The 26,183-nt window shown below is 45.5% G+C and overlaps 2 protein-coding genes across 2 annotated transcripts in view; both read left to right on the top strand.

Moving 5' to 3' along the window:
• LOC139754941 (uncharacterized) overlaps positions 1 to 2,048 on the top strand; it is a 53,645-nt gene extending 51,597 nt beyond the window's left edge. Inside the window, 2 exon segments of the mRNA XM_071672760.1 lie at positions 323 to 600; positions 826 to 2,048. Of these exon segments, the coding sequence (XP_071528861.1) occupies positions 323 to 600; positions 826 to 1,809 (1,262 nt within the window). The 3' untranslated portion in view covers positions 1,810 to 2,048.
• Positions 2,049 to 3,026: 978 nt separating this feature from the next.
• On the top strand, positions 3,027 to 25,811 carry LOC139754940 (vitellogenin-like). Its single transcript, XM_071672759.1, is given in 17 exon segments — positions 3,027 to 4,001; positions 11,525 to 11,824; positions 13,212 to 13,402; positions 14,553 to 15,237; positions 15,240 to 15,652; positions 16,771 to 16,918; positions 17,051 to 18,499; positions 18,502 to 18,801; positions 19,024 to 19,275; positions 20,064 to 20,227; positions 20,512 to 21,116; positions 21,362 to 21,746; positions 22,140 to 22,796; positions 22,953 to 23,462; positions 23,723 to 24,101; positions 24,233 to 24,510; positions 24,652 to 25,811. Coding segments are annotated over 16 exon segments (7,593 nt in total). The 5' UTR covers positions 3,027 to 4,001; positions 11,525 to 11,646; the 3' UTR covers positions 25,651 to 25,811.
• The last annotated feature ends 372 nt before the right edge of the window (positions 25,812 to 26,183 follow it).

The following is a 26,183-nucleotide window of genomic DNA, read 5'->3' as shown; positions in this document are numbered from 1 at the left end:
CACATGTAGTATACTTTTTTGGGTCACGTAGAAGAAACAACCCTTATTCCTTTCCATCAGGTACAGACACAATGATCTGACTGGCAGTTACGCACTCACGAGAAACAATAATCTAACTGGCAGTTACTCACTCACGAGAGACAGTAATCTAACTGGCAGTTACCCACTCACGAGAAACAATAATCTAACTGACAGATACTCACTTACGAGAAACAATGATCTAACTGGCAGTTACTCACTCACAAGAAACAATGATCTAACTGGCAGTTACTCACTTGCGAGAAACAATGATCTAACTGGTAGTTAACCACTAACGACACAGTTTCAGTGAAGCTCATGTTGTGGCTGGGGACCGGGGAACCACCGGAGGAGTTACGTCACCTTGAGCAAGAACTGGAACACACGAGAATCTTCAGTTCGTTGAAGAGCAAGCTGGACGTCCTCGCAACTGAGTACCCTGAGGAGTATGCGGCTCTCCTGCACGTCCTGGACGGTGTAAGACAGAGGGTTCACGACGACCTCTTCAACCTGGTCAAAAGGATCCTTGCCACGCCTGCTGTAATGAGGACCGTCGACTGGATCATCATGAACTACGGTTCCGTTAGTTATGATTCGTTTTGTTTTCGAATCGGGTTTTTTCAGAAGGTGAACGATCCCTGCGCTGATTTCAAATAGTTTTTTTTTGTAGTTAAGTTACAAAAGAGTACATTTAGTTACAAAAGAGTACATTACATTATGCTGTAATGTTGCTTTTGGTTTTAAGTACTATTATCATTATCATTATCATCATTATCACTCTTAATTTCTTATCTTTCCAATCCTCAGGGCGATCTAGTGGCTCTGGGAGTCGAGAAGCTTCTGAATCAACTGTTGAATGAACTGGGTATCGCCGTGGTCAAGGTGGAGGAAAATCACTGGAATGTACAAATTCCATTGCGTGTGCCGTTGTATTCCGCCATCGAACACCTCACAGAACGAAACCCAGTGTTAATGCTTGAAAACCTGATCTGGCGCTGTGCCTCATTCATTCCCAATCCACTGTGGGATCTGATTTGGTCGTACTTCAGTTTCGTACCTGCCCGTGTCACAGACCAGCTGCCGTCCACCAGCGGCACAGCCATGGTCATTGGTGACACAGAGATCCTCACCTTTGATGGCGCTGTGCTCCGTGTGCCCCGCTCACCGTGTGAGGTTCTCTTGGCTGCCTACAACACCACCACACTTACCATGTCCCACCCACAGAACTCGGCTCGTCCACGAATCACCCTCATCACCGGCCGTACTAACGTCACTGTCCAGCCGGACTTTACCGTCGACATCAACGGACGAGAAGTGAGCTTACCTCTGACTGAGGGGGAAGTTAGCATCAAGGAAACGCCTAATGATATGATGGTGCTGTCACCCTTCATGACTGTGCGAGTCCTCCGAGAACACCGCGTCGTACTCGTCAACGTGTTCGGCCGGACCATCGGTCGCCTGGCGGGTCTCCTGGGCGAAGCTGGGAATGACTGGCTGATGCCGTCTGGTAAGAAGGCCTCCAGCCTCCGGGAGCTGGTGAGGTCGTGGCAGGAAGACCCGCACTGCCCGACACCCGACATCCAGCCCGTGGATCTTAACATGGTCTCGCCCCAACGAGCGGAACAGTGCCGCGCGTTACTGAATAGGATGTCGCCATGCTCCGCTCTTATCCCAGCGCAGCCCTTCGTCAAGATGTGCTACGCTAGTGATGATGAGTGCGACGTTGCACACGCCTACCGCAGCATCTGTTTCAACAAGGGGGTTCAGAGCATACCTCCTCTCCCCTGTTAGAGTTCATGGTGCAGTTGTGTAACTCTGGGTCAATTGAGTGTTCACACATTTATGTCTAACTTACTGTCGGGGAAGATGCTTGAGTTGTGAAGATGGTCATTTAGACATGTCTTTCATACCACTTCGATTTCTTTTAATGCAAAAGAAATATATTGAATGTGATACATATCTGTCATGTGATTCAGTACCTTTGAGCCTCATATGTGGGAAATATACTGAAATAATGTTGTCAGCAATGATATTTCAACCATTTCTAAAGATCTTTTTTTTTTCTTCTATCCATAAATGAGGAAGACTTGAAGGCCTTAACAGGCGCAGTAACTCTGTGCCGGACTGTGTTCTCTTCAACTAAGACTTGTTATATGGAAAACTTGCTCGCTCTCCACTGGGAAACAAATGGTTCTTACCTCACAATTACCCCTGAATGTCAGTTGCCATGACCTGCTGCCAGGGACCTGGGCTCCACTGAGACAAATGACAACCATCTTAGCACAGCAGACGACCATATCACAGCACAACAGAAAATGCAATGGAGGGAATACGTGGAGTGAGGAAAAACGGGCACAACTCACATTCTAATTGAGTCACAGAAAAGATCCTCTTAATACCCTGTGGGTGTTCCACCTACCTAGCCATCTCTCTCTCTCTCTCTCTCTCTCTCTCTCTCTCTCTCTCTCTCTCTCTCTCTCCGTCATTTTTAAATCTCTCATTACAAGCTCATCCAGCCTCACGTTCTCATTATAGACAGCCTCACCACACAACCAGTGTCTAAGAAACCATCGTCCTTGCCTCGTCTTATAAATGTCTTAAAAAATGATCAGGTTTACGACATACTGTTCAGGAAGAGAATAGTAAAATAACTGAAGACGCAGTTTACAAATCTATATGGTTTAAATGAGATTTACAGCACCGAAGCCGTGATGTATGAAGGACACAACAGCTACCGTCTACACACACACACACACACACACACATATATATATATATATATATATATATATATATATATATATATATATATATATATATATATTTATATATATTACATATATATCATACAAATCTCCAACACCCAGGATCGAAACCGGGACCCATGCGCAACATAGGCTATGATCACTCCTATAATCGTGGCTGTTGGAGGTTTGAATGTTATATGTAAGGGCGCGTTCATATGCACTATATTTGTAGCACTATATTTCTTCACGCTACCTCTCGCGCGCTGTGGGAGGGTGGGTGCTGTTTCATGTGAGGCGGAGTGGCGACGGAATGGATGGAGGCAGCAAGTGTGATTATGTACATGTGTATATATGTCTATATATGTATATGTATGTGTACGTTGAAATGTATAGGTATGAATATGTGCGTGTGTGGGCGTTTATGTATATACATGTGTATGTATGTATACGTTGAAATGTATAGGTATGAATATGTGCGTGTGTGGGCGTTCATGTATATACATGTATATGTAGGTGGGTTGGGCCATTCTCACTCAGGCGTCGAAAGATTACCGATGAAGGACATTCTTGTAAAACTGTTTAGTTAGTAGCGAATAAAACTTCAAGTTGTCAGAATAGAATGACACTTAATGTGATAACGAAAATGTATCGAGTGTGGAGTCAAAAGGTGAATTAGTAGAGTAATTAAACAAAGACACGGAAATAATTGCCTTGATAATAACATCTGGCATCTACCAGACGCAGACAGAAACGAAGGGGGTGGGGGGTCAGTGAGTATTCGGCCACCAAGGGAAAGGTTTGTTCATCCCTGGGGCTGTATTACTAGCATCTACCATGAATCTCAGTAAGCTATACCTCGCTCTATTACACAGGATGCCTTTATTAAGTGTGCAAGGCTCGTCTCACACTGTTAAACCGAGTTCCAGCAGGGAAACAATTAGGGCCGAACAGTAGTTGGGGTCGAGCAACAGTGGGAGCCGGACGCCGGTGTGGGCTTGGAGTGAATCTTAGCAGTGTGTGGACGGAAACAGTGCGCGTGCAGGCCAACTTGTCCTGGGGAACGTGGGCCGTCTCTGAGCATAGACTGCCGCACGATCGGGCTACCGTAACCGTACAGATCGAATTGACCAGAAGGAAATGGCCCGTCGCTGAGCAAGGATTGCCTCACGCCCGTATTTCCCGTGCAACCGGTCGTCTTTACAGCTAAGATTATATCTCAAGACCATATGTAACCAGGTTATGCCTCCTTAAGTGAACTTTTAACAATAGAGACTGAGTATGGCCGCTGGTCAATATTGTATCCTGTGAGGTAGGAATTACGGTGTATTGCTAGTCTTGAACGTCATTTTAAGTGCATTTCCCATAATTATTCCTCCGCACATCAGTTCTATATTGAAAGAGTTAGCTCACTTGTTATTAGCATAGGATGTTTTTTTTTCCTAGATTTCCCCCTCCACTTGTAAATTAGGATGTTTTAGCTATCATTATCATGTGTGCTAGGATGCATGATGCCATATTAATTGTTCAGGTGTCCTTTGGCTTAGATGTTGAATATAATATTTGCAGGATTTCCTTCGCCGACAGGAAAGTGAGTGGTCACTTAATGCTCGGCAGGCCATTGGCCTAGTTAGGTCATTAATGTTGTAAAGCGGTTTCACTTAAACTTTGACTTACGGTCCCACGTAGTAATCTAAACTGATCATCACCACTCTCAACTAACGAATGGTTGTCAACTAACAAATGGTTGTTTTCTTCTTTTGTATTTCTTTCTCGTATCAACCCTGATGATGTGATCATTACACGAAAGTGCACTTGAGAATTTATCGTGTTTCATTTTCCAGTGATTAAGAAAAATTTTGAAACTCGCGCACAATTATGACTTCCTATATATATATATATATATATATATATATATATATATATATATATATATATATATAAACACTAGTTCGTGATGAAAGTTATGAAGGTGAAATCGCACTTCAAGCGTTCATACAATCTTATTCATGTAATTTTTCTGTAGATGTGGCACGACATGTTTCGTGGAGACAATCCACCTCATCATCAGGAGCCAGTACTTAACAAAGTTATTTAAGTCCCAACATCACGCCGGAGTACCGCCATCTACCGCCAACCAGTACAGACCAACCACTGTCTGCTTCGACCAGCGGTAACCGTTAGAAAGGAGAGTGATTGGGGAGGACTTTTCGGGGGTTAAGGAGGGTAGTTGGGTGTCTTGAGCAACTTTTTTTTTCTTGTTTTCGTGTTTTGTCAACCCTTTCATGATTATTTGGTTGACGCTAGGATGGGCTTTAAAGTTGCCTGGGGACAAATTAATTTTCTTAGTATTAGCAGTTAAGACAATGACGTTGCGTGTGTCATAATCAGGAGAAGGGTATAGAATATCGGGATTTTCAAGCTCTATGGGGTGATCATTTTCATGACAATGTTTAGTCATCGCATTTTTGTGGTCATCCCTGCGTACTGCATGACGGTGCCAATAACAACTCTCCGTTACAGTTTTTTTTCCGGCCTGGCCTATATGAAATCTTCACATGCCTTGCATTTGACGGCGTAAACACTCCCAATTGTTGCATGATTTGGACTACTATATACTAAGGTCTTACTGATAGTGTTATTGTACTGGAAAGCAACATTACAACAGCGTTGTTTATTTGAACATGTCTTTGAGTTGCTAAGTTGGGAGAATAGGGCAACATTGAATATTTAAAGATCCTTTATTTGTCGCATTTTTGCTACAAGAAGCATAAGATATCTTAGCTTTCCAGTAAGCTTTGTTCACAAACCGTTTGGGATAATATAACTGTCTAAAGATACCTCTTATATGATTACATTCGTCTACCATGTTTATGGGACCACATATCAGTAGTGCCCTTAAAAGCAGAGGCATGACTACAGACTATTTTTTTTTTTTATAGAAGAATCGTGTGCTGAGAATTTACAGTGGGTTAGTGTTCTCATAATGAGGTCACTGGCTTTTTTGTTTTTGTAATGATGATGCTGAGTCGATCTCCAGGCGTAGTGTAGGTAACGTTCCTATTTACTTTGTCCTTTAAAGATACGTTTGTCTGACCTATTGACAGAAGACCCAATATATAGAGTCTTGTCTGAAGGACTAGGTGTGTTTCTCTGTCGAGTGTTTCATCAGAAAAGCTGTTTGGCTCTGGTAATCTATTGAAGTGCACTTTTTTCTCTGTAAACATGATTTAGAAAGGCAGTAATGACAATTTGAACCTCTTGGGACCTTAGACATTCATAGTTTAGGTACTTGATGAATCAATTAGTCTTCCTATAGACACGAGTAATATATATATCATTTACGAGCCTTTTGAATGTGTACATCACTAAAAGGAATCTTGATGCTCATACCTAATCAAAAAAAAGGGTGGGTTTCAGAACTGAACTTTCTTACTTTACTCATTCGTTCTTCACTCCTTGTGACGACTTTATGACTGGGATGATAACGTGCCCTCACACCTGCCACTCATCTCGAGTAGCTCTCTTTGCTTCATCATCACGGAGGTAATCAAACTGATCATCGTATCCAGACGAACGTAGGCAATCGTTGCCGCCTGATTACCGCAGGGTTTGAGAGAGATAGGTGATTCTTTGTGCATATGCACCTGTTCATGAGAACACACATCAAAGAGGCAAGTATTTTGGGGCAGCTGATTGACGATATTAGTAGATTTGGTGGGCATCGGGCATGAGGTAATGTGAATGGAAATGGTGAATAGCTTACGGAGTTGTGTGCTGAAAGAAGGACTGGTTACTGGGAATACCTGGGTTAAAAAATAGGGACATGCACACATGTATTCGTATGTGAGGAGGAAAGATTGTCAGCGAGCATTAGTGGATGATATACTGATTGAAAGCCGTGCAAAAGAGAGACTTTGGGTCGTTAATTTGCTCAGCAAGGCACGTGAAGGGATGTCCGATCATTAACTTGTAGAAGCGTGGATGGGTTTTTGTAGAGGTGCTCAGAAAAGAATGACAAAAAAGTGGCGAAAGTAAGTGGGATTGAAAGAGAGACTTGTATCAAGATATACCGGGAGTGACTGAGTGCAGAATGGCAAAAATCGATAGTAAACAAAGCTGCGAGGAGAGGGTAAGGAACTGGAAGTGTTTAGTGTAACAGTATTGGCATGCTTAAGTGGGAGGTGGGCAGCTTACAGGGAGTAGTGAGTAATGGGATAACTAATTGAAGTTCTTAGTGAAAGAGAAAAGAGAGGTTTATGGGCAGAACTTAGAGGAAAAGAGTCTAGAGAATGGGAAATGTATAAGAAAAAAGTATCAAGACTAAGAGAGAAAGATGCACGGGTTGAAAAAGAGTGCAACGTGAGTTTGGTTTAGCTAGTAGTGTCAGCAGACATCAGGGGGAAGAGGATGTTTCGAAAGGAGGTTAATATTGTGCGAAAAACAGTAGAACAAATGGGTATATAAGTGAAGGGTTAAATTAGGAAGTGACAACAGCTTGTGTTGAAGTGAAGATGAGATGGAGTGAGTATCTTGATGGAAATGAGAGTGGGGACATAGATGACATATCAACATCAACTTAGCCTCTTCTTGCTCATACTCATTTGTAACATTTCAAGATGTGATTCATCCCTGTTTTGTTTTATATATATTGTGTTGTATCACTTATAATCAATCTGATTGAAGATAGGCAGTATTCTTGCGTCCGAAAACGTCTCATGTATTGCGAGAGTATATTCGATGGAGTTCATAGAGATGTCTTTTGGGATGAAAGTTATTAGAAGTAGAGAGGATTTTATTAAGGGTGTAAGGCATGTTTACGACTGGGAAGAGAGGAGAGTGAGTGGTTCCGAGTGAAGATTGGTCTGCGGCAGGGGTGTCTGATGTTACCATGGCTGTTTTATTTGTTTATGGAACGGTTGGTAAGAGAGATAAATGTGAGTCTTGGAGAGAGGAGCGAGCATTCAGTCTGTTGGCGATAGGAGGCCCAGGGAAAGAGACAGTTGTTCTTTGCTGATGATACAGCACTCGTGGCTTATTCGAGTGGGAACCTGCGGAATTTTGTGAATGAGTTTGAAAGAAAAAAGATGAGAGTGAATATGAATAGAATCTAGGTTATTAGGTTTAACAGAGTTCAGGGAGTGGTTAGTTAGGGTGTGAGTTTGAGTGGAGCAAATTACTGGAAGCGGACATGGCAGCGAATGGAACCATAGAAGCGAAAGTGATAGAGGGAGGCTAACAGTCCCCAATATTGCTTCATCACTCATAGACCACATCGGTACGATTCAAACTTCCAGAGCGACCTAACATATTGTTGTTCATGATGAGCGAACATATTCTCGGATTATTGAAGTATATTATCAGACTGATGTCCTTGTCTTCATCAATCGCCTTGCAGTGACTTGGCCACAAGATTGGCACGGCCTTCTCGTCCCTTCGATATGTTGTCGTAAATGTGTTTATGTCGTAGATATCTATGCTGTCACGTTGAGGTTGTCTGTTTGCCACGAGACGTTGGTCTAGCATGTTATTCACAATGGTGTTAAATTCAGTGTATGAATATCCATTGTTAATTAATATTTGCCGGTAAAGCTTGCCCTGCAGACCTCTGGTAGGTGCTCCAATGATGCAGCCACGTAATATTTCTCTTAGTATATTTCTGGGCATCTTCAGGGAAGAGATAAGACATGGTGATGGTAAACATGAGCCAGGAGTATGTCTATTGTACTCACCACTGGTACATTTGGGAAAAGAGACTCCACCCACATCCAGGGAAGTTGTGATGCCATATGGTTCTTTGTTTCTTGAGGTGTCAACAAACTCTTCAGTCGATCTTAGAGATGCATAGTGAGATCAATTGGTTTAGCTTCTTGGCTAACCTGTAGGTAGGTGAAGGGATCTGGGAGATTATTTGCCTTAGAGGATTTCTCGGCTTCTGTGTTTTGACGTATCTGTAGAACTACCCTGATTCGAAGTCAACACCTTTTAGAAGATCGAATTTCATATCATTCTTCACAGCATTCGTAGCCGTAATTAATGAATCAAGTCGTTTTTTTAAGTCTATCTGTGCGTGGGATTTCTTGAAATCTGTTGAGATTTTGTAGGGTCTTGGAGTATGGTCTTACATATCCCTAAGTAGCCATTATGGTCAAGGGTGACGTTAAGTGTTGACTTGTCAGCACGTCTGACAACGATCCTCTCCTTTTTTACGCCGTTGTTTCGCCGCTTCCCGTAGACGTGGTGTGAGTAGTCCTTTCGAAGGGCGATGCTCGCTTTTGGTACTCTCGGCCTGTAACTGTTCCTGCAGGTTAGGGTTCACTATTATTTTCTTCCCCTCTATCCAGTTTACATAAGTGTTCGTAGAGGACTGAAAGTTCCGCCTTCTTGTTAGCCTGTTCGTATTTTGGGGATAGGTGACAATTGATTCTTAGATTAAGGATTTCCATCTGGTCCTCGCCGAGGATGATTGTTCCCTTGATAGATTAGTGTATATATATATATATATATATATATATATATATATATATATATATATATATATATATATATATTTTTTTATACTTTGTCGCTGTCTCCCGCGTTTGCGAGGTAGCGCAAGGAAACAGACGAAAGAAATGGCCCAACCCCCCCCCCCATACACATGCATACACATACGTCCACACACGCAAATATACATACCTACACAGCTTTCCATGGTTTACCCCAGACGCTTCACATGCCTTGATTCAATCCACTGACAGCACGTCAACCCCTGTATACCACATCGCTCCAATTCACTCTATTCCTTGCCCTCCTTTCACCCTCCTGCATGTTCAGGCCCCGATCACACAAAATCTTTTTCACTCCATCTTTCCACCTCCAATTTGGTCTCCCTCTTCTCCTCGTTCCCTCCACCTCCGACACATATATCCTCTTGGTCAATCTTTCCTCACTCATTCTCTCCATGTGCCCAAACCATTTCAAAACACCCTCTTCTGCTCTCTCAACCACGCTCTTTTTATTTCCACACATCTTACCCTTACGTTACTTACTCGATCAAACCACCTCACACCACACATTTTCCTCAAACATCTCATTTCCAGCACATCCATCCTCCTGCGCACATCTCTATCCATAGCCCACGCCTCGCAACCATACAACATTGTTGGAACCACTATTCCTTCAAACATACCCATTTTTGCTTTCCGAGATAATGTTCTCGACTTCCACACATTTTTCAAGGCTCCCAAAATTTTCGCCCCCTCCCCCACCCTATGATCCACTTCCGCTTCCATGGTTCCATCCGCTGACAGATCCACTCCCAGATATCTAAAACACTTCACTTCCTCCAGTTTTTCTCCATTCAAACTCATATATATATATATATATATATATATATATATATATATATATATATATATATATATATATATATATATGACGTAATAACAAGCACTCCAGTGTTCATGTTGTTACTATATCATTATCGGGCTGATTAACACGTAAATATTGCTGAACTTAGCAAAAGTCTGGCTGTGGAGGAGAGAAGCCCGACACAGGTGCATCTCTGAGACCTGAGGGAGGTGGGGTATATAAGCAGAGGGAGGCTAGTGTGTCGGGTAGTAGTCCAGGTGACGGAGCCGCCGCCATGGTCAAGTTGAAACCTCCTCTTCTCCTCCTCCACCTCCACCTCCTCCTCCTCCTCGCCCTAACGGTGTGTGTCAGAGCAGGTGAGCAACATAGCCCACATAGCAACACTGTTATCGTTACAACACACTGCCTCATCACCTCACCCCACCACACTAGGGAAAACACGCAAGACCCCAAGCTTCTGACTGTGTTTCCAAACCATTATCAAGAATGATGCGTCTTAATGGCTCACACTATGCCAAAAGCTGAGCTTACCTGTTTATTTTCCAGCTTTTTTATGTGTGTGTGTGTGTGTGTGTGTGTGTGTGTGAATGTATATAATGTTCACACGTAGATCGAGAGTCGAACCCGGGCTACAGAGTGACAGGTTTTGTCCCACTGGTGGTCTTGTGGTACGTTAACAGCCTGCTGTTCTCTCGGTAGCCTGCAAAGTAGGCTGGGATCGACTCTCGGGAGCGCATTAGTAAGGTCTTACACACACACACGCACACACGATTTTTTTCATACATATTCACCGTTTCCCGCGTTAGCGAGGTAGCGTTAAGAACAGAGGACTGAGCCTCAGAGAGAATATCCTCACTTGGCCTCCTTCTCTGTTCCTTCGTTTGGAAAATTATATATATATATATATATATATATATATATATATATATATATATATATATATATATATATATATATTGCGAAGTATGTAATGAGAGGTGGACAGTGATGAAGGAAGCGTGGAAGACGATGGATTATGAACGACAGGATTGAGTGGCTGGTGGCGCTCGACGGATAATGAACCAAATCAGACATTGTGTTCAATAAGGAGCGACAGGTGGAGACCAGATGACGGCACAGTACGAGTGCTGGCTAGTGGGTGAGTCTGTCCAGGACGCTTGATGTTAGGCTAGGGACACAGGAGAGGACGATTGGAGAGAAACGAAAGAATGAGAAGGAAGGAAATATGGGAATAGAGTGAATCAGAAAGGGAATGACAAGAGAAAAGGAGCAAAGGTAGAAAGAAAAGGAAGCGAAGGAGGTGAGAATGGTAAAGAGTAGAATGAGTACGTAGCATTGTGTAAATTTTCACATGGACCCGGAGGCGTTGCCTTACCTCCCACGACTGATGTCAATAACACGTCTTACAGGCGCCTACCAGGACGAGAGGAAGTGGTCCACAATATCCCCGCCATCGTCACCTCCAGAAGACCCGGCCGTCCGAATACGCAGGTGCTCCACGGACTGTCCAGTCACCCAGTTTCAAAAATTCATGTACGTTCTGAACCGATCGTACACCTACGAATACTTCGGGCAGTCGAAGATCCAGCTGGCGGGCGTCGAGGGCGGGGCCTCCGTCAGCGACTGGTCTGCGACAGTTCACATCAAGTGGGTCGGCGGGTGTGACCTCTTCCTGACGGTCAAGGACTTCAAGGTCGATGGCGATATATGTAAGAATCCTCATCATCATCATCCTTATCACCGTTTTCTTTTTTTTTTTTTCCTCCTGAAGAGACGTTGTCGAAGTTCGTTTGAGAATTTGATGCAATCGTGACCCTTCTTGCAGTCAGTTATGTTTGTTCCCTTTTACCAGTAGGAGTAATGTGTATGTAGCAATGACAGGACGACTGTTGTCAACATCTGTTGTGTTTCAAAGGCGTGGATGTTGATAGCAAGATGTCTATTTCATTTAATTCTCTATCCAAACAGCCGCCATTACCCACACGAGGGAGACAGACTCATGCAGATGTTTAGTACACACTCCAGACGTGTAGCCAACCTCCCACCTACGTGTTTACTGTTACTCACGCAAACGCTCTCTCTCTCTCTCTCTCTCTCTCTCTCTCTCTCTCTCTCTCTCTCTCTCTCTCTCTCTCTCTCTCTCTCGTATGTAAAAATCCTGGGGTTTACCCATTGAAATTATAAGACTACATTGTACATCTGCTGCTGTTAAACACCTGTGAGTTAGCACACAATTTTCCAAGCTTTAACCAAAACCGTCATGTACAGACGCCTTAACCAGCCACTAGATGGTCACAATCATTTCAAATCCCTAAGTGAAAAAAAGTTACAGCCGTCGATAATGTCGACTTTCACTTAAACCCAGTAAGAAAATATGAGTAGGACTAGTTCATAAATGCCACATACAGACACCATATGTAGACGAAAGATTTTATGGTCAGTTTAGGAGAAATTTGTAATGAGGAAGATCCTTTTTGAGCAGATTTTTAACCTAAAGGTAACACAGTCAGGGGAATTCCATTCTGTTTACGCCTTGCGTAGATGTTGCTTAAATTTGCTGCCTAGTGACCTGATCCAATTAGTCGAGGAACCTACCTGGGACGACAATATATTTCATTTAGTTCTAACTACAAAATGACTATTTCGTTGATAATTTTCAAGTTAGAGAAAAGACTGAGGTAAATAATCACCGACAAATTACTTTTTAAGCTCACTTTCAACACTGTAGGTGATGTTGGTCAACATGCCAGTAGCGACGAGAGAAAAGATAGTGTAAACATGCACATTTCAGTGATCTTTGCATTGCTCTTTGCAGGCAAACGCTGGATGATATGGTCAACGGGATGAACTTTGAGAGCAGTAGAGGGATCATGTATGCCAATGCGTAGTATCACCCCTTATATGAGTCACGTGGAGAGTAGCATAAACTTTCCATTAGAAAGTGCTTCTCATGCGTCCACCTGATATGCCCGAGCACGAGTGTCCCCACACTCTCGACCTTTATATAAGTCTCAACGCTGTTGTGTATAAGCCACATCCACCTCAGCTGAACGTCCTCCACCTGGTGCACATGATCATTCCCTTGTGTTCTCACAGGTCCGCCGCACGCCCACTCCCTCGGCAGGTACCCGCTGGTCTTGGCGCTGAACGACGGTCTAGTGCATCATGTGTGTACTGATCCCAACGACGACGTCTGGTCCATCAACATCAAGAAGGGCGTCGCCTCCGCCCTCCAGAACTCCCTGCCTTCCCTTTCAACACTGGGCTCTGGACTGAACTTGACTGAGGTGGGAACTTAGCGACTGCCCTTCTTTCAAAGGTGGCTAGGCTGCATGATAGACTCCGAACTCCAGACTCGTATGGTTCATTGTACATTGCTCTTCAACTTGAGGATGATGGACCTCCGTAGCGGTAGCAGTTAGTTTTCTTGGTCATGAAGCTTTCACAGACCGTCCACGGTCGAGAGTTCTAGGTTCCATTCCTGGTTGCGGTAGTCGGTCCACAGTCAACCCATCTGTTCATCCACTCCTAAAGGTTGGTCGATAAAATAGGTACCTGGCCTCAGTTGCCTTTGCCGTCTCGGCGAACATATAAACAAATGAATGAAGATCAAGCAAGAATCAGACACCAAGCATATCACATTTTGGTAATATAACCCCGATCATTGTTGGTTCAACCGGTCTTAGTGTATGAGCTTAAATGCGGTATAAAACACTTTAGACAATAACCACACTATTACCACAGCAACAGTTCTAACTCGCTTCCTTTAATGGGTATCTCTTTATCACCTGTATAAAGTCATTGGTCACATTCGACATCGTTTGTTAGCAAGTATGTAGGGCTCCTCCCTCTCAAGAACACATGTCCCACGTAATGCTAGAATTCTAAACATGTCTTACATCTTTCCTGTAGAACTACTTTCCATCCGTGAAATTTGTTGAGCAATGTGCACTGTAGCGCGAGAAACTGGAGCTAATTGAAGTGAACTTACGAGTATTCGAAATCCATCCCATCTTCAAAATATTCAGGATGATATTAGTCTTATTCGTATTATAAACATCTCGGTATCATGCAAGCCTTCTTTACCATTTGCCTTGAATAGTTCCAAATCATTCCTTAACCAGGCGTTTCGTTTTTCATCATCATAGACGTAAGCCTGAATTGCTGCCTTGATTTAATACCATTTCGCAATGAGAAACAAGGTTAGGTAAGGACTCTGTGGCATTGATTGTGACGTAGTGGTCTCAGGGGTGCTGTAAAGCATAGTATTTATTGAGTCAATGCCAGAGTTGTTTGTTGTCATAGTATTTATTGAGTCAATGCCAGAGTTGTTTGTTGTCAATCACTTTTCAAGTATGACCCGAGGCAGTAGCTAAATCTTTGTCAAGCGCGAGGCATTGGCTAAATCTTCGTCTTTCTCTCCACGTGAAACAACAGACGGACGTCGTTGGGAAGTGCTACACACACTATACGGTAAACAGCGAGGGAGACAGGGTCTTGGTGAAGAAGACGAAGGACCACCGCATGTGCCAGGAACGTTACCCCACCCCAGCTGAGACCCACGTCCCCTGGCTCAAAGGTCCTCTGCCAGTGGAGGAGTCGAGGTCAGTGTGTGAACAGGAGATTAAGAACGGGATCTACTGGTCCGTCAAGTGTGAGGATAGGAACGTGATCCGTCCCAGCTATGGAGCCTACAAGTACGTTGTGGCCACACAGGAGTCCACAATACGTCTCCTCTCTGGCTGTTGCGAGGAACCACCAGCGGACATTTCTACCACCGTGCAAAGTGCAATGGTCCATGGGAGTCTCCTTTACAGCTACGATACGCCCAAGAAGGACCCGACCTTGATGGATGAGCTGGATCAAACCATGAAGGACATATGTGAGAATACGGAAGAAGGCGTCGAACGTGGCACTGCTACGCTGGTGGCCAAAGCTCTGAGATTCATGCGTCGCGTACCTGGGGAAAACATTGAGAAGATCCTGGAGAAAATCCGCAAGAAGCATTACTGCACGGAGTACAGGAGACTCGAGAGCCTCTTCCTCGATGCAGTTGCCTTCGTCCAAGAGTCTGGTGCCGTTAGGGTTATGGTGAAGGCGCTGAAGGACAGACGCGCTGGAGGATTCGCTCGGCATTCTACACCGCAGCGCTCTTCCTGCTCCCCCGTCCGAACATCTACGCCATGGAGGAGCTAAAGCCACTCTTTGAGTCGAGTCGCTTAATGCCATTGCCCACCCTGGCTGCCGCTACCTTGGTGAATACATACTGCCGCCATGTCCCCAGGTGTCACCTTGACACGACTATTACGAACCTGGCTGAAGCCTTGAGCAACAAGCTGGGGAACCACTCCTCCCCAGGGTGCACTCACGTCCATCGGAAGACAACGCTGACAGCTCTCAAGGCGCTGGGTAACATGGGTGTCATGACGGATAAGGTATACCGCTCTGTCATGAGTTGCCTGGAGCCAGAAGACGTGAAGACCAATGTCCGTGTAGCCGCAGCACAAGTCTTCAGACAGACAAGATGTAATGACACTGTAAGTGCTACTTATAGTCTGTATGACACACACACACACACACACACACACACACACACACACACACATCCTTAGGAGGCTCCAGCAATACCCAGGAAGCTGGCCATGTCCACCAGTCGGGACCGCAGGTTACAAATGTGATGTGTGTGTGTTTATGTGTAGAGAGAGCAGGGGAGTTGAGTAGTCCAGTGTTCAGTGCCCTCTTTATGGAGGATGCATCGTGATCATGAAGGATCTTGGGATACGTTGAAACGGTGTTTGTCGTGTTGTTGTGATGAGTGATCTTCAGAGCGTAAATGGGTGAGTGTGACTCGGGTTTGTCTAGGGAATGTATGTCTGGTGGGCTGGAGTTTAAAACGGAAGGGGGGGGGATGAATGTCACCTGCATCGTATGTGATGTGTCGAATGGTTGGTGTTTTAGTGGGAGAGAATTGTTCGCTCAAGGTGACTGGAGCATGGAGGACACAAGCTCGATTCGAGTCTGTCTTTGGCTAAATGGTGTTTGAAGAGTTTTAGGGAGAGTAAGATGTTTTGTGAGCATATACATCTTAAGGGTAAAGGTGAAGATTGGTTTGGGCTTAATGCTCTACAACACCTAGATAGCTACCAATCGGAAACAGGATGGAATGTACGGTGGGGTTTAAGAGTTCACTGGACAAGTACCTACAGAGTGTACCAGACCAGCCAGGCTGTGGGAACTATGTCGGCCTGAGGACTGTGGTTCCAACAGCCTGATCGATCTATGGTCGAATCCAGTAGCCTTGGCCCAGCCCGAGCTGTGTTAGGCTATTGGGGTGAAGATTCCCCCTCCCCCCAAATTACATCAGGTATGTGGTGTGAGGTGGTTTGATCGAGTAAGTAATAAAGATGTGAGAGAGATGTGTGGTAATAAGAAGAGTGTGATTAAGGGAGCAAAAAGAGGGTATGCTGAAATGGTTTGGACATATGGAGAGAATGAGTGAGGAGAGGTTGACAAAAGAGGATTGTCAGAAGTCGAGGGAACAAAGAAAAATGAAGACCATTTTGGAGATGTTCAGCTATATTTCTCATGCTTTCCTGTCCTGATACTTCTTTCGTATTGTTTTGGTTAAGATTATCAATATTTGCTATACTTGCAGATTACCTCGAAACTCGTCAACATCGTCCTGGACTCTGCAGTGAATACGGAAGTCCGAATTGCAACTTATCTTACGACAGTTCGATGTATTCAACAGGAGGATCTGGGAAGAATCATTTCGAAAATATCAAGGGAGGTCAACACGCAAGGTAAACCAGGAGAAGAAAGAGTTGTTGCATCGTAGGATATGCATGATAATGCCATAGTATAATGAAATCATCACTTACAGAGTAGGTCTCACAACACAACGCTAGTGTGATTACGTTCTGCATCAATTTCAGTTCGCGGATTCATTCTCAGTCACCTGACCCACGTGCGGGAATCGAACGATCCCGGGAAGACAGCCTTCAAGCGCCTCTTTTCAACCTACAAGTTGCCATCGGATTATATGGAAGACTTCAGGAGGTTTTCTCGCAACTTGGATCTCTCTTACTACGTCCCGTCTCTTGGTGCTGGCGCAGGCGTTGATACTAACATCATCTACGCCCCTGGATCCTTCGTTCCTCGCTCCGTCGACTACAACCTCACCACGATCTTAGAGGGGATTGGAATGAACATAGGCGAGGTTGGTGCGCGAGTAGAGGGTCTTGATGCGATCATCGCGAATATATTTGGACCCAAAAGTCCCCTGAGGAATGGTAGAGCAGGCAATCTGTTAAAGGATCTAGCCAGCTTTGTCAAGCAGGGAGGCAGAGAAATCCTCGAACACTTATACAATGCCTTCCAACAGAGCGACTCCACCGACCTCCCGCTCCTCTCCAATTTCTTAGAGAGGCTCTATAATTATGGTAACGTCTCCGACACTGTCGAGGCTGATATGTTCATTCGGTACATGGGTCAAGAGTTGATGTTTGCATCCATTGAGGGAAATCCGATGGCCAGCAGTGATCATGATAAAGACGAAACCTTCCCACACCTCGATGACAACTCCCGTGTATCAGACATCTTGAACATCGACTCCATACGTACAGCTCAGCTGGATCTTGACTACTCCTTCCCTACCATACAGGGCACGCCACTCAAGCTCGAGCTGAGAGGAACGGCCGTTGCTGGCCTGAAGTTCCAAGGAAACTTCAGCCTCGCTGAGTTTTTCTCCAGCTGGAGGAACAGTAGCGAGTCTGCGGTGAAGATCATCCCCAGTCTGTCCGTAGAGACGAAAGGCTTCGTTGGCTACGACAGTTTCCTCTACACCACGGGCCTCAAGACGGACACCAATGTTTCCAGCATCAGCGACCTATCCGTCGTCGTCAAAATCAAGAATCAAACTGACATCCAGATTTATTTAGACGTCCCTCAGAAGACGGAACTCTTCGAGCTGGAGACAGAGACATACCTCATGAAAGGTGTGATATGCTCGGAAGACACGAGGATCATCCCAGAGCCAATGAGGGATGTTAGGTTCAGACGCAAGTCGTGTTTCAGTTGGTTTGAGCGTATGCTGGGCCTCAAGTTCTGTTACGACATCAACATCCCTGACGTCTTCCGCAGCAACTCGCTGCCCCTGGGCGCTCCAGCCGTTGCCAAAGTGTACATTGAGAAAGCTGAACCTTCCATGAGAGGTTACTTGATGAAGGCTGCTCTGACGAACGAGAAAAACAGTCGAATGTTGAAATTAGACGTTAAAAGCACCGGGACTATGGTACCGAGGGAGTTTGAGATAGCTTTCAATCACACCAGTCAAGAAGACTCCTTCTCAGCCTCTGCCACGGTTAGGTCATCTTCCTCCGCTCTGAGGTGTGGCTCACCGTCGTGAACGAGACAAACCTCAAGAGCGCCCAGACGTACGTGAGGGTCGCGTCGAATGGTATAAAATTCTCACGAGGGATCAAGCTGGACTTGAAAACCCCAGCGTCGGCGAGTGAGGGAGGATACGAGGCTCATGCTTACAGTAGCTCAAGTCCATATTTCCTCCCGGAGTCGCAGGTCATTGACGGCAAGCTCACTCACCGAGTCGGTGGCTCCCTAGGTTCCCTGGACGTCGTCTGCAGGACCAAAAATGGTTTAAGGGATTACATCGACCTAAGTCTTGAGTGTAAGTCTAACGCTGTTAATTCCGTGTTGTATCTCCTTAACTTCTCGCTTACCATACGTTCATTCTCTCGACAGGTAACCATGAATGACGTGCAGGTTCAGTTTACACTTTATGTACGTAACATACATCTCTTGAAGCTTGTCTATCTACTCATGATATCAGTTTTATCTTTAACAAAACTTTTCCTCAGACAAATATTTAAATCTTGACGTCTGTATGCAGATGGGGCAGACCTCAGAGTCACGGAGGATTCACTGACATCAACGGAGCTACGTCACTTTGACTTCCATGGTGGCCTGGGAGGCTGGGCCCTCAGCTCCTCCATCAATAGAACACATGAGTCGAACGAGACTGTTCAGTTCTCGTCTGCCTTCAAACTGGCACACAAGGCCAAGGAAATGATCTCTGTTGTGGCCACGAGCACCGTTGAGGAATACCTCGACCAGAGGTCTGATGTGTCAACTGATCTGAGAGGCAAGTGCAACGATGTTTCCTCTTGTTTACTTCAAAATGTTGATTTAACGTAAAGTGATCCGCAGACGAGGGAAAAGCTCTATTCGCTTTCACCCATGCTCTTGCTGTCGTGTGTAATGCACCGAAACCACAGTTCCCTATCCACAACCACACACCACAGCCTAATCCTTGGTTTCCCCCGGTATTTCCAGATGCACCTAGTTCACTCCATTAACAGGACGTCTCTCCAATTCACCCTATCCCGTGCACACAAACCCTTTTTCCCTCCACCCTTCTATCTCTTTGGCCTCCCTCGTTCTCCTCCTTCCTTCCACTTCTGACATAGACATCTTCTTTGTCAACCTCTTCTCACTCATTCTCTCCATATGCCCAAATCATTTTACCACACCCTCCCTTCATCTGTGTCTACCATATTCCTTTTTTTTTTTTTTTTTCTACCACACACATTTCTCTTTCCCCTTTATAATTTGCTCGATCAACCCTTTTCACACTGTGTATTGTCCCCAGATATTTCATTTCCAGCACATTCTCCCTCATCCTCACACTCTCATCCATGGCCTATGCCTCGCATCCATATAACACCACCGGCACCACTGTATAGACCTTCACAGTGTCCCATCCTCGCTAGCAGCTTCCGCACGTTCCTCATTCCTCTCTGGACCTTCTCCCTCCATCCCTCACCCACCTTTTGACACACCTCAGTTCCTGTGGTTCCGTCCATATCCGGCCATGTCCACTCCATGTCCAGAGAGAGAGAAGATGCTGTTTGATATGGAAACTCATTTCAGTGAAGATTGGCCCTGAGCAGTATAAGGCAGCCCTTTACCTTCACACTGGACACTTCAAATACGGAGGATCCTTCCAGATCATTAGTTCGGAGACCAACAGGACCATCCTGGACGTGGAAGCGTATGTGAGCCACTACAACCAACTCTACCACGCGAAATTTCTCGTAAGTTTCCGACAGCGTTTGAAAAAAAAGAATAATCTCATGAATTTCGTCCTACTTCAAAAGGTATTACGAAAAGGTAGTCAGGCATATCTTTCACTATTTTCTTAGGATCACAGATCATATCTTACGTTTTTCGTCTGTTATATATCAGTACATTACCTGCGTACATACCACTAATTTAAGTGCGCAGGAAAAAAATGACGGCTGCTTTTTGAGATGCAATAATGTATCTTTTTTTTTTTTCATTTTTCAAAAGACTATGAATCCTTCGTCTCCTCTTGCAGCTGGACATCCCAGACTTTATGCGACTTATCAAGTTCGAGGGTAAAGCGACCGAGCGACGCGAGCATCACTACATGACCCAGGTGGGTCTTCTGCACGGAACGCGTCTCGTCTTCCACATCGACGGGCCAGTCACGATCCTCTTCTCCTCACAGATCCTGAAGCTGACGACGAACTTACAGGTCAACACCCTCGCCAACGGGCCCCTCGACTTGGATTTTGCCATCATCTCTTCCATCAGCGAAAAGATATTCTCGTTCAGTCTGTCGAAGCAAGAACCCATCGTGGCCATCGCGTGGATCGTGAAGGCTCCCAACGCTCACGAGATGAACATACAGACAAGGCTTTTACTCCCTTCCGTTCTCGACTTCACAGTCGACGGGTCCATGACCCAGGAGGCTATCCGACTCGATCTCAACACTCTCCTGCTGCCTCACTACTCGTTCGCTCGGAGGATCAGACTCTCGCAGGACGTTAGTCTGGAACAGAGGAACGGAACGTTCGATTTCCTCTGGGATGCCGACGCTGACCCGACGCAGAAGATCAGTGTGTATGGCGCTGTTGTAAACAACTCCAACTCACCCGACATGACCCATACTGTGATCCAGTAAGTAGTGACACATAACGGTGTTGCTGATGGGCATTGGCAGCATCAAACAGTTGCTTGGATGTTTGCAGGCGAGGGTAAATATCCCGCTCTATAATATCGGCTGAGGCATATAACATATATTGAAGAATGTACATATTTCTTTTCAGCAAATTGTTCAAAGTTTATCTAAGTCTTGTTCTCATATTTTCAGTATAATTATGTCAGTTCATAAATGGCCATTGTTTCTTTTCTTTTCCCCACAGTGGAAACATGGCGATAGTGGACAAGATATACCCCTTCACACTTGACCTGCCGACACTAAACATATCAATCTACCACACTGGCGAGCAGGGCTTTGATCTGGAAGTTACTACCCCGGAGAACAAGACTCTTGGCTTAGAGATGAAGGTGAACATCGTAGAAGAGGCGTCTACCTTCGTGAGTGCCTTGTCCCACCTCCGTTACAAGAACCTGGAGGACCAACAGTACAGATTTGCCCATGTCATCTACTTGGAAAAGCTCGGCAACCCTTACTCCTTCAAGGTCGAGACGGGACTCAACTTCACGTCGCCTGAAGGCCACGTGACGACCGTGAACGTCGATGCAAAACACAGCAACACGGATGAGGAACGTCTCGTCAACATCCAGGTAAGGTCGCGTTAACTGCCTTCACATTTCCAGGTGTAGAAATGAATCCTAGCATATCATATGCATCTTAGAATGCATGAGTATTGGGAATTGATCCTAGTATATCATAAACATCTTAGAATGCATGGGTATTGGAAATTAATCCTAGTATATCATATACTACTTACAATGCATGGGTATTAGAAATTGATCCTAGTATATCATATACGTCTTCGAATGCATGGGTATTAGAAACGTGTCTTAACTCTCACAATTGAAAACCCGTCTTATAAAGAGGTCAGTGTCCTTGACGTATTCCTTCTGCCAGTTTGTGGTAATCTTACCCTCTGAGCATTAAAATCCAACAGTAATTTATAAATACACGTACATTAAAGATATGTACCCTCTTTCCAGACAGCAGCCTCGACTCATGCCCGGCAGAGCCCTATTCACGTTCAGTTCTTTATAAACAACAAGGTCAACTCCTACATCACCAAGGCCACAACACTGATTGGCTCCACAGCCACCATGTTCAGCTGGCAGCTGGAGGTCTATCCTCAAGGTGGCGTCAAAGACCTCGACTCAACCGTAGATCTGAATGCCATTCATCGCTTTCTGGACACCATACTTCAGATGGCATCATTGCCAAGTGGAAGGTATGAGAGGTCCACGTTATACCGCCATCGCTACCACAAGGCCATACCTTCTGCCTACTCCGATCTGCACGGGTACCCTTCCCACTCTGTGCAGGCTGAAGCTGTTCCCTCTCGCTCACTGGCAAGTCTCACATCCTATCCTAACAGGGAGGAGAATGAGGCCAAATATGAGGTTGGCGTTCATTACTCTCACCACGACTGGGATCAGCAGTCGAGTTATCAGGGCCACCTCAGCCACCCAAGTCTGACCAGAGACATGCGAGTTGAGGTTCGGTACGGGGGCAGCGGAGGAAACGTGACTGGGAGAATTGAGCTGGACATCTTCCCCGACACAGAAGATAAGATCACAGGCACTTTTGAATCAGCCCGAATAACTGACAGCAGTATCAAATGCGTAGCTCACATAAAAACGAGAGTAAGTGTGTCCTTTTTTACCTCAATTTTACTTTGACAATTTCGTAAGTCATGTATATGTATATATATATATATATTTTTTTTTTCTTTTTACATCCGACTTAAAACTCTTCCACGACATTACATAGTTCACTGAAGTACGATTTTTCTCCCCCAGGTCCTAAAAGAGAACCCGCAGATAACCATAGTGACTGCGTACTCCCAGCAAAAGGTTGGCTTTGACTTCGAGTTCCAGAGGAGCGCCACCGCTCCACCCTCCATCAACCTGCTCAGTCTGTACGAGCAGGTCTCTGAGGCTCGAGCCACGGTAGCCCTCAGCCTGGCCATAGACGGCGACTCTGTCGTCTTCGTCTCTGGGACGATACGGGATGAGGATGAGGAGGATTGTTTCGGTACCAGGATGTGGGGCAAGACCCGCACCTCTCTGCTCGGCAACTACGATCTCGAGTCGAGGATGTGCGAACCCGCCTACTTCGAGGTGACGAGTAAGAAAGAAGAAGGCGACGGGTATACCATTAAGCTCGGTGTTCAGGGGGAGGAGAAGATTGAGTTTAGTGTGGCCGGTGAGGAGGAGGGAGTCATTGCAAGGGCAAGCGTGTCGCTCCCCTCCCACAACTTAGTCGAGGTGGATATGACTTACGAGTCTTTAAAATTCAAGGCGATGAAGGTGAGATTTTTTTTTTCCTAAACGTTCTTTTATCATTCTCATAATATTTCCTTATAAACATTGCATATCACTAGGAATTTATATCTTATAAAACTCTTCCAGTTATGGATCATTCCCAAATGACTATTTAGATGTCGAAGGCTCGGTCATGCCCTGGTGAAAACCGTTCTTTGCGTCAGCATCGAAATGCTTGAGACACGATGATGACATCGAGCTCGTAGATGCTAGGATCATGACACCCGATATCCTCCTGTTTACAGTCCGGCGCGCGGAACGTGACGCTCAAAGTGGCGTCGGCCGTCTCCTCCTGGGCTCAGATGGTGTACGAGACGGTCAAGGAGGAAGCCCAGGAGCAGGGCTTGGTCTTCCCGAGCCCAGAGTTGCTCTCGCTGGTGGTGAGCGTCGAGAATGACCTGAGGCGAATCTGGCAGGAGCTGATCTACGAGCCGGTGATCAGTCGGTACGAGGCGCTCTGCCACATGATGAAACACAGCGCCGTACTCGCCCACTTCCATCGCCTAGCGCGCCGTGTATGGTCAGCCATGGTCCAGATGCAGCAGGATCTTCGCTTCCGCATCCTGCAGGAACTCTTAACGTGGCCCAAATACTTCAAGGGCATCGCCGAAAAGTTCACAAGAGGTAAGTGACCGGAGACCAGTTCCTTGCTTCCATGACTTCGAGAGAAAATTGATGCTATATATACTTGCCGATAAATTTGGTGATTTGAACGTACGAAATTATTGGGATCTGATCTGGGGTAATTTTCCTAGTCGTCAAAGAGGTAGCACAGATACTGAAGACGGGCCAGCTGTCGGGCACCGTGCGCACGATCCTTAACCAGTGGAAACGACTGAAATTTTTACGTGTGCTGGCGGATAACATCAACACCTTGTTCCAGCAGCACCCAGAGGAGTACAACGCCATCAAGCACGTCGCCACCAACATCAAGAACTCCCTCCAGCAAGACCTTGAGAACATCCGCAGGAAATACATGGACATTCCCGCCGTTCAGACCACGGTCCAGTGGATCGTCGAGAACCTGAATCGGGTTAGTAGTGACTGCTTTTGTCGGTATGTCTTACGATTTGAATATAGATCACTGCTTACTCTGATTTGATATGCCAAATGTATGATCAACCGGAGACAAAAAAGAAAATGTGGTAAAAGTAACGTTATTTTTTCCCCTCAGGACCACAAGCTGGCGAAGGAGATGGATACCAAAATTGCCAGAATTATTCAAGACGCTGTTTTCCTGTCGCTAAAAACGGGATCGTATTACGTGAGGTTGCAGATCCCTCTGCAGGCGAGAGTTGGCTCCTTGACTCGAGCCTTCCTGAGGATGTTCCCGGATCCAGAGACCATCATCAAGAAGCTCCTTTGGATTCGCCACAGTAACATTTCCCCAACGCTGAAGGACATGATCTGGGTCTACTACACGCTCATACCTCGCCACATCTCGGAGCTGCTGCCGCCTTACAACCAGACGGCCGTGGCTGTCGACGGCACGGAACTCATCACCTTCGACGGCACCCTCCTCCGCGCGCCTCGCTCGGAGTGTGCTCTGCTCTTGGCTTCGTACGCCTCCAGTAGGGTGACAATCGTCCACCCAGAGACCGCAGACGCTGCTCAAGTGACCTTCATGAACCCTCACACTAACGTCACCGTCAAACCCGACTTCGGCGTTGAGATCGACGGGCGAGAGATGAACACGTCGCACGCAGCTGTAGGGGAAATACTCGTTGAGAAATCGCAGTATGAAATCAAGGTGATGTCCCCTTACATGACGGTCCGGGTGGACAAGGAGGAACATACGGTATTCGTGGAGATTTCAGGCTGGAGTTTTGGTCAGGTGGCGGGCATACTGGGTAACTACGACGGTGAGGTCGCAAATGACTGGATGATGCCGTCTGGCGAGAGGGCCCTGGATCTTCAGAAGCTGGTGACGTCGTGGCAGGAAGATGAGAGCTGTCCAACTCCTCCCATACGACCGATAGAGCATAACTTCTTCAGAGACGGTCAGTGTGGACTGTTGCTCTACGGTCACGAACTGTGTTTCCCGCTAGTGAACCCGGCGCCGTACACGAAGATGTGCTTGGCCACCGACAATATCTGTGACCCTGTGTACGCCTACGATTCCATTTGCACCAGCAAGGGTCTTGACCTCGAGCTGCCTAGTGGATGCTGGTGAGACACGCTGGTCATATGTACGTAGACTCATAACCTATTGAGACGCTCTTATCATGATTATAAACTTTGACTAATCGCATGTTAAGGCTCACCTGTCACATAAACTTGGGTTCGTAATGTATTAACACTCTTCTACCATGTAAAGTTATATTAATACCCTAGTAAGACATGCTTGGAACTTTTAATCCCTGTAGTAATAACTAACTTTCTAGTACCAGTAACATGCACATACAATCATAAAAGAATCAATAACACCCCATAAGTACTGGATACATATACATGGTGTTTATGATCCTAGTCATCCAAGCTATACTCGATCTTACATCTGTGTGTACATCTGGGTATCTATTCGTGTAATAAGGAGGAGGAGTTCTACACTCGTTTGCTCCATTTCTAAGATTTTCTTCTGCACCATACAACATTCTAAACAGAGTTTGATCCTATGCATTCTATGTTTTTGTAGTATCGTTTTGTAGTAGCTTGCTCCGCGCATCTACAACTCGTTTGCAGAAGAATGATATCTTCAGTCTTCAC

The sequence above is a fragment of the Panulirus ornatus genome, chromosome 18 (genome assembly GCF_036320965.1).
Source record: "Panulirus ornatus isolate Po-2019 chromosome 18, ASM3632096v1, whole genome shotgun sequence".
In the NCBI taxonomy this organism is placed as follows: domain Eukaryota; kingdom Metazoa; phylum Arthropoda; class Malacostraca; order Decapoda; family Palinuridae; genus Panulirus; species Panulirus ornatus.
The sequence above is the reverse complement of the archived record's forward strand: the minus strand, read 5'-3'. Positions and strand labels throughout refer to the sequence as shown.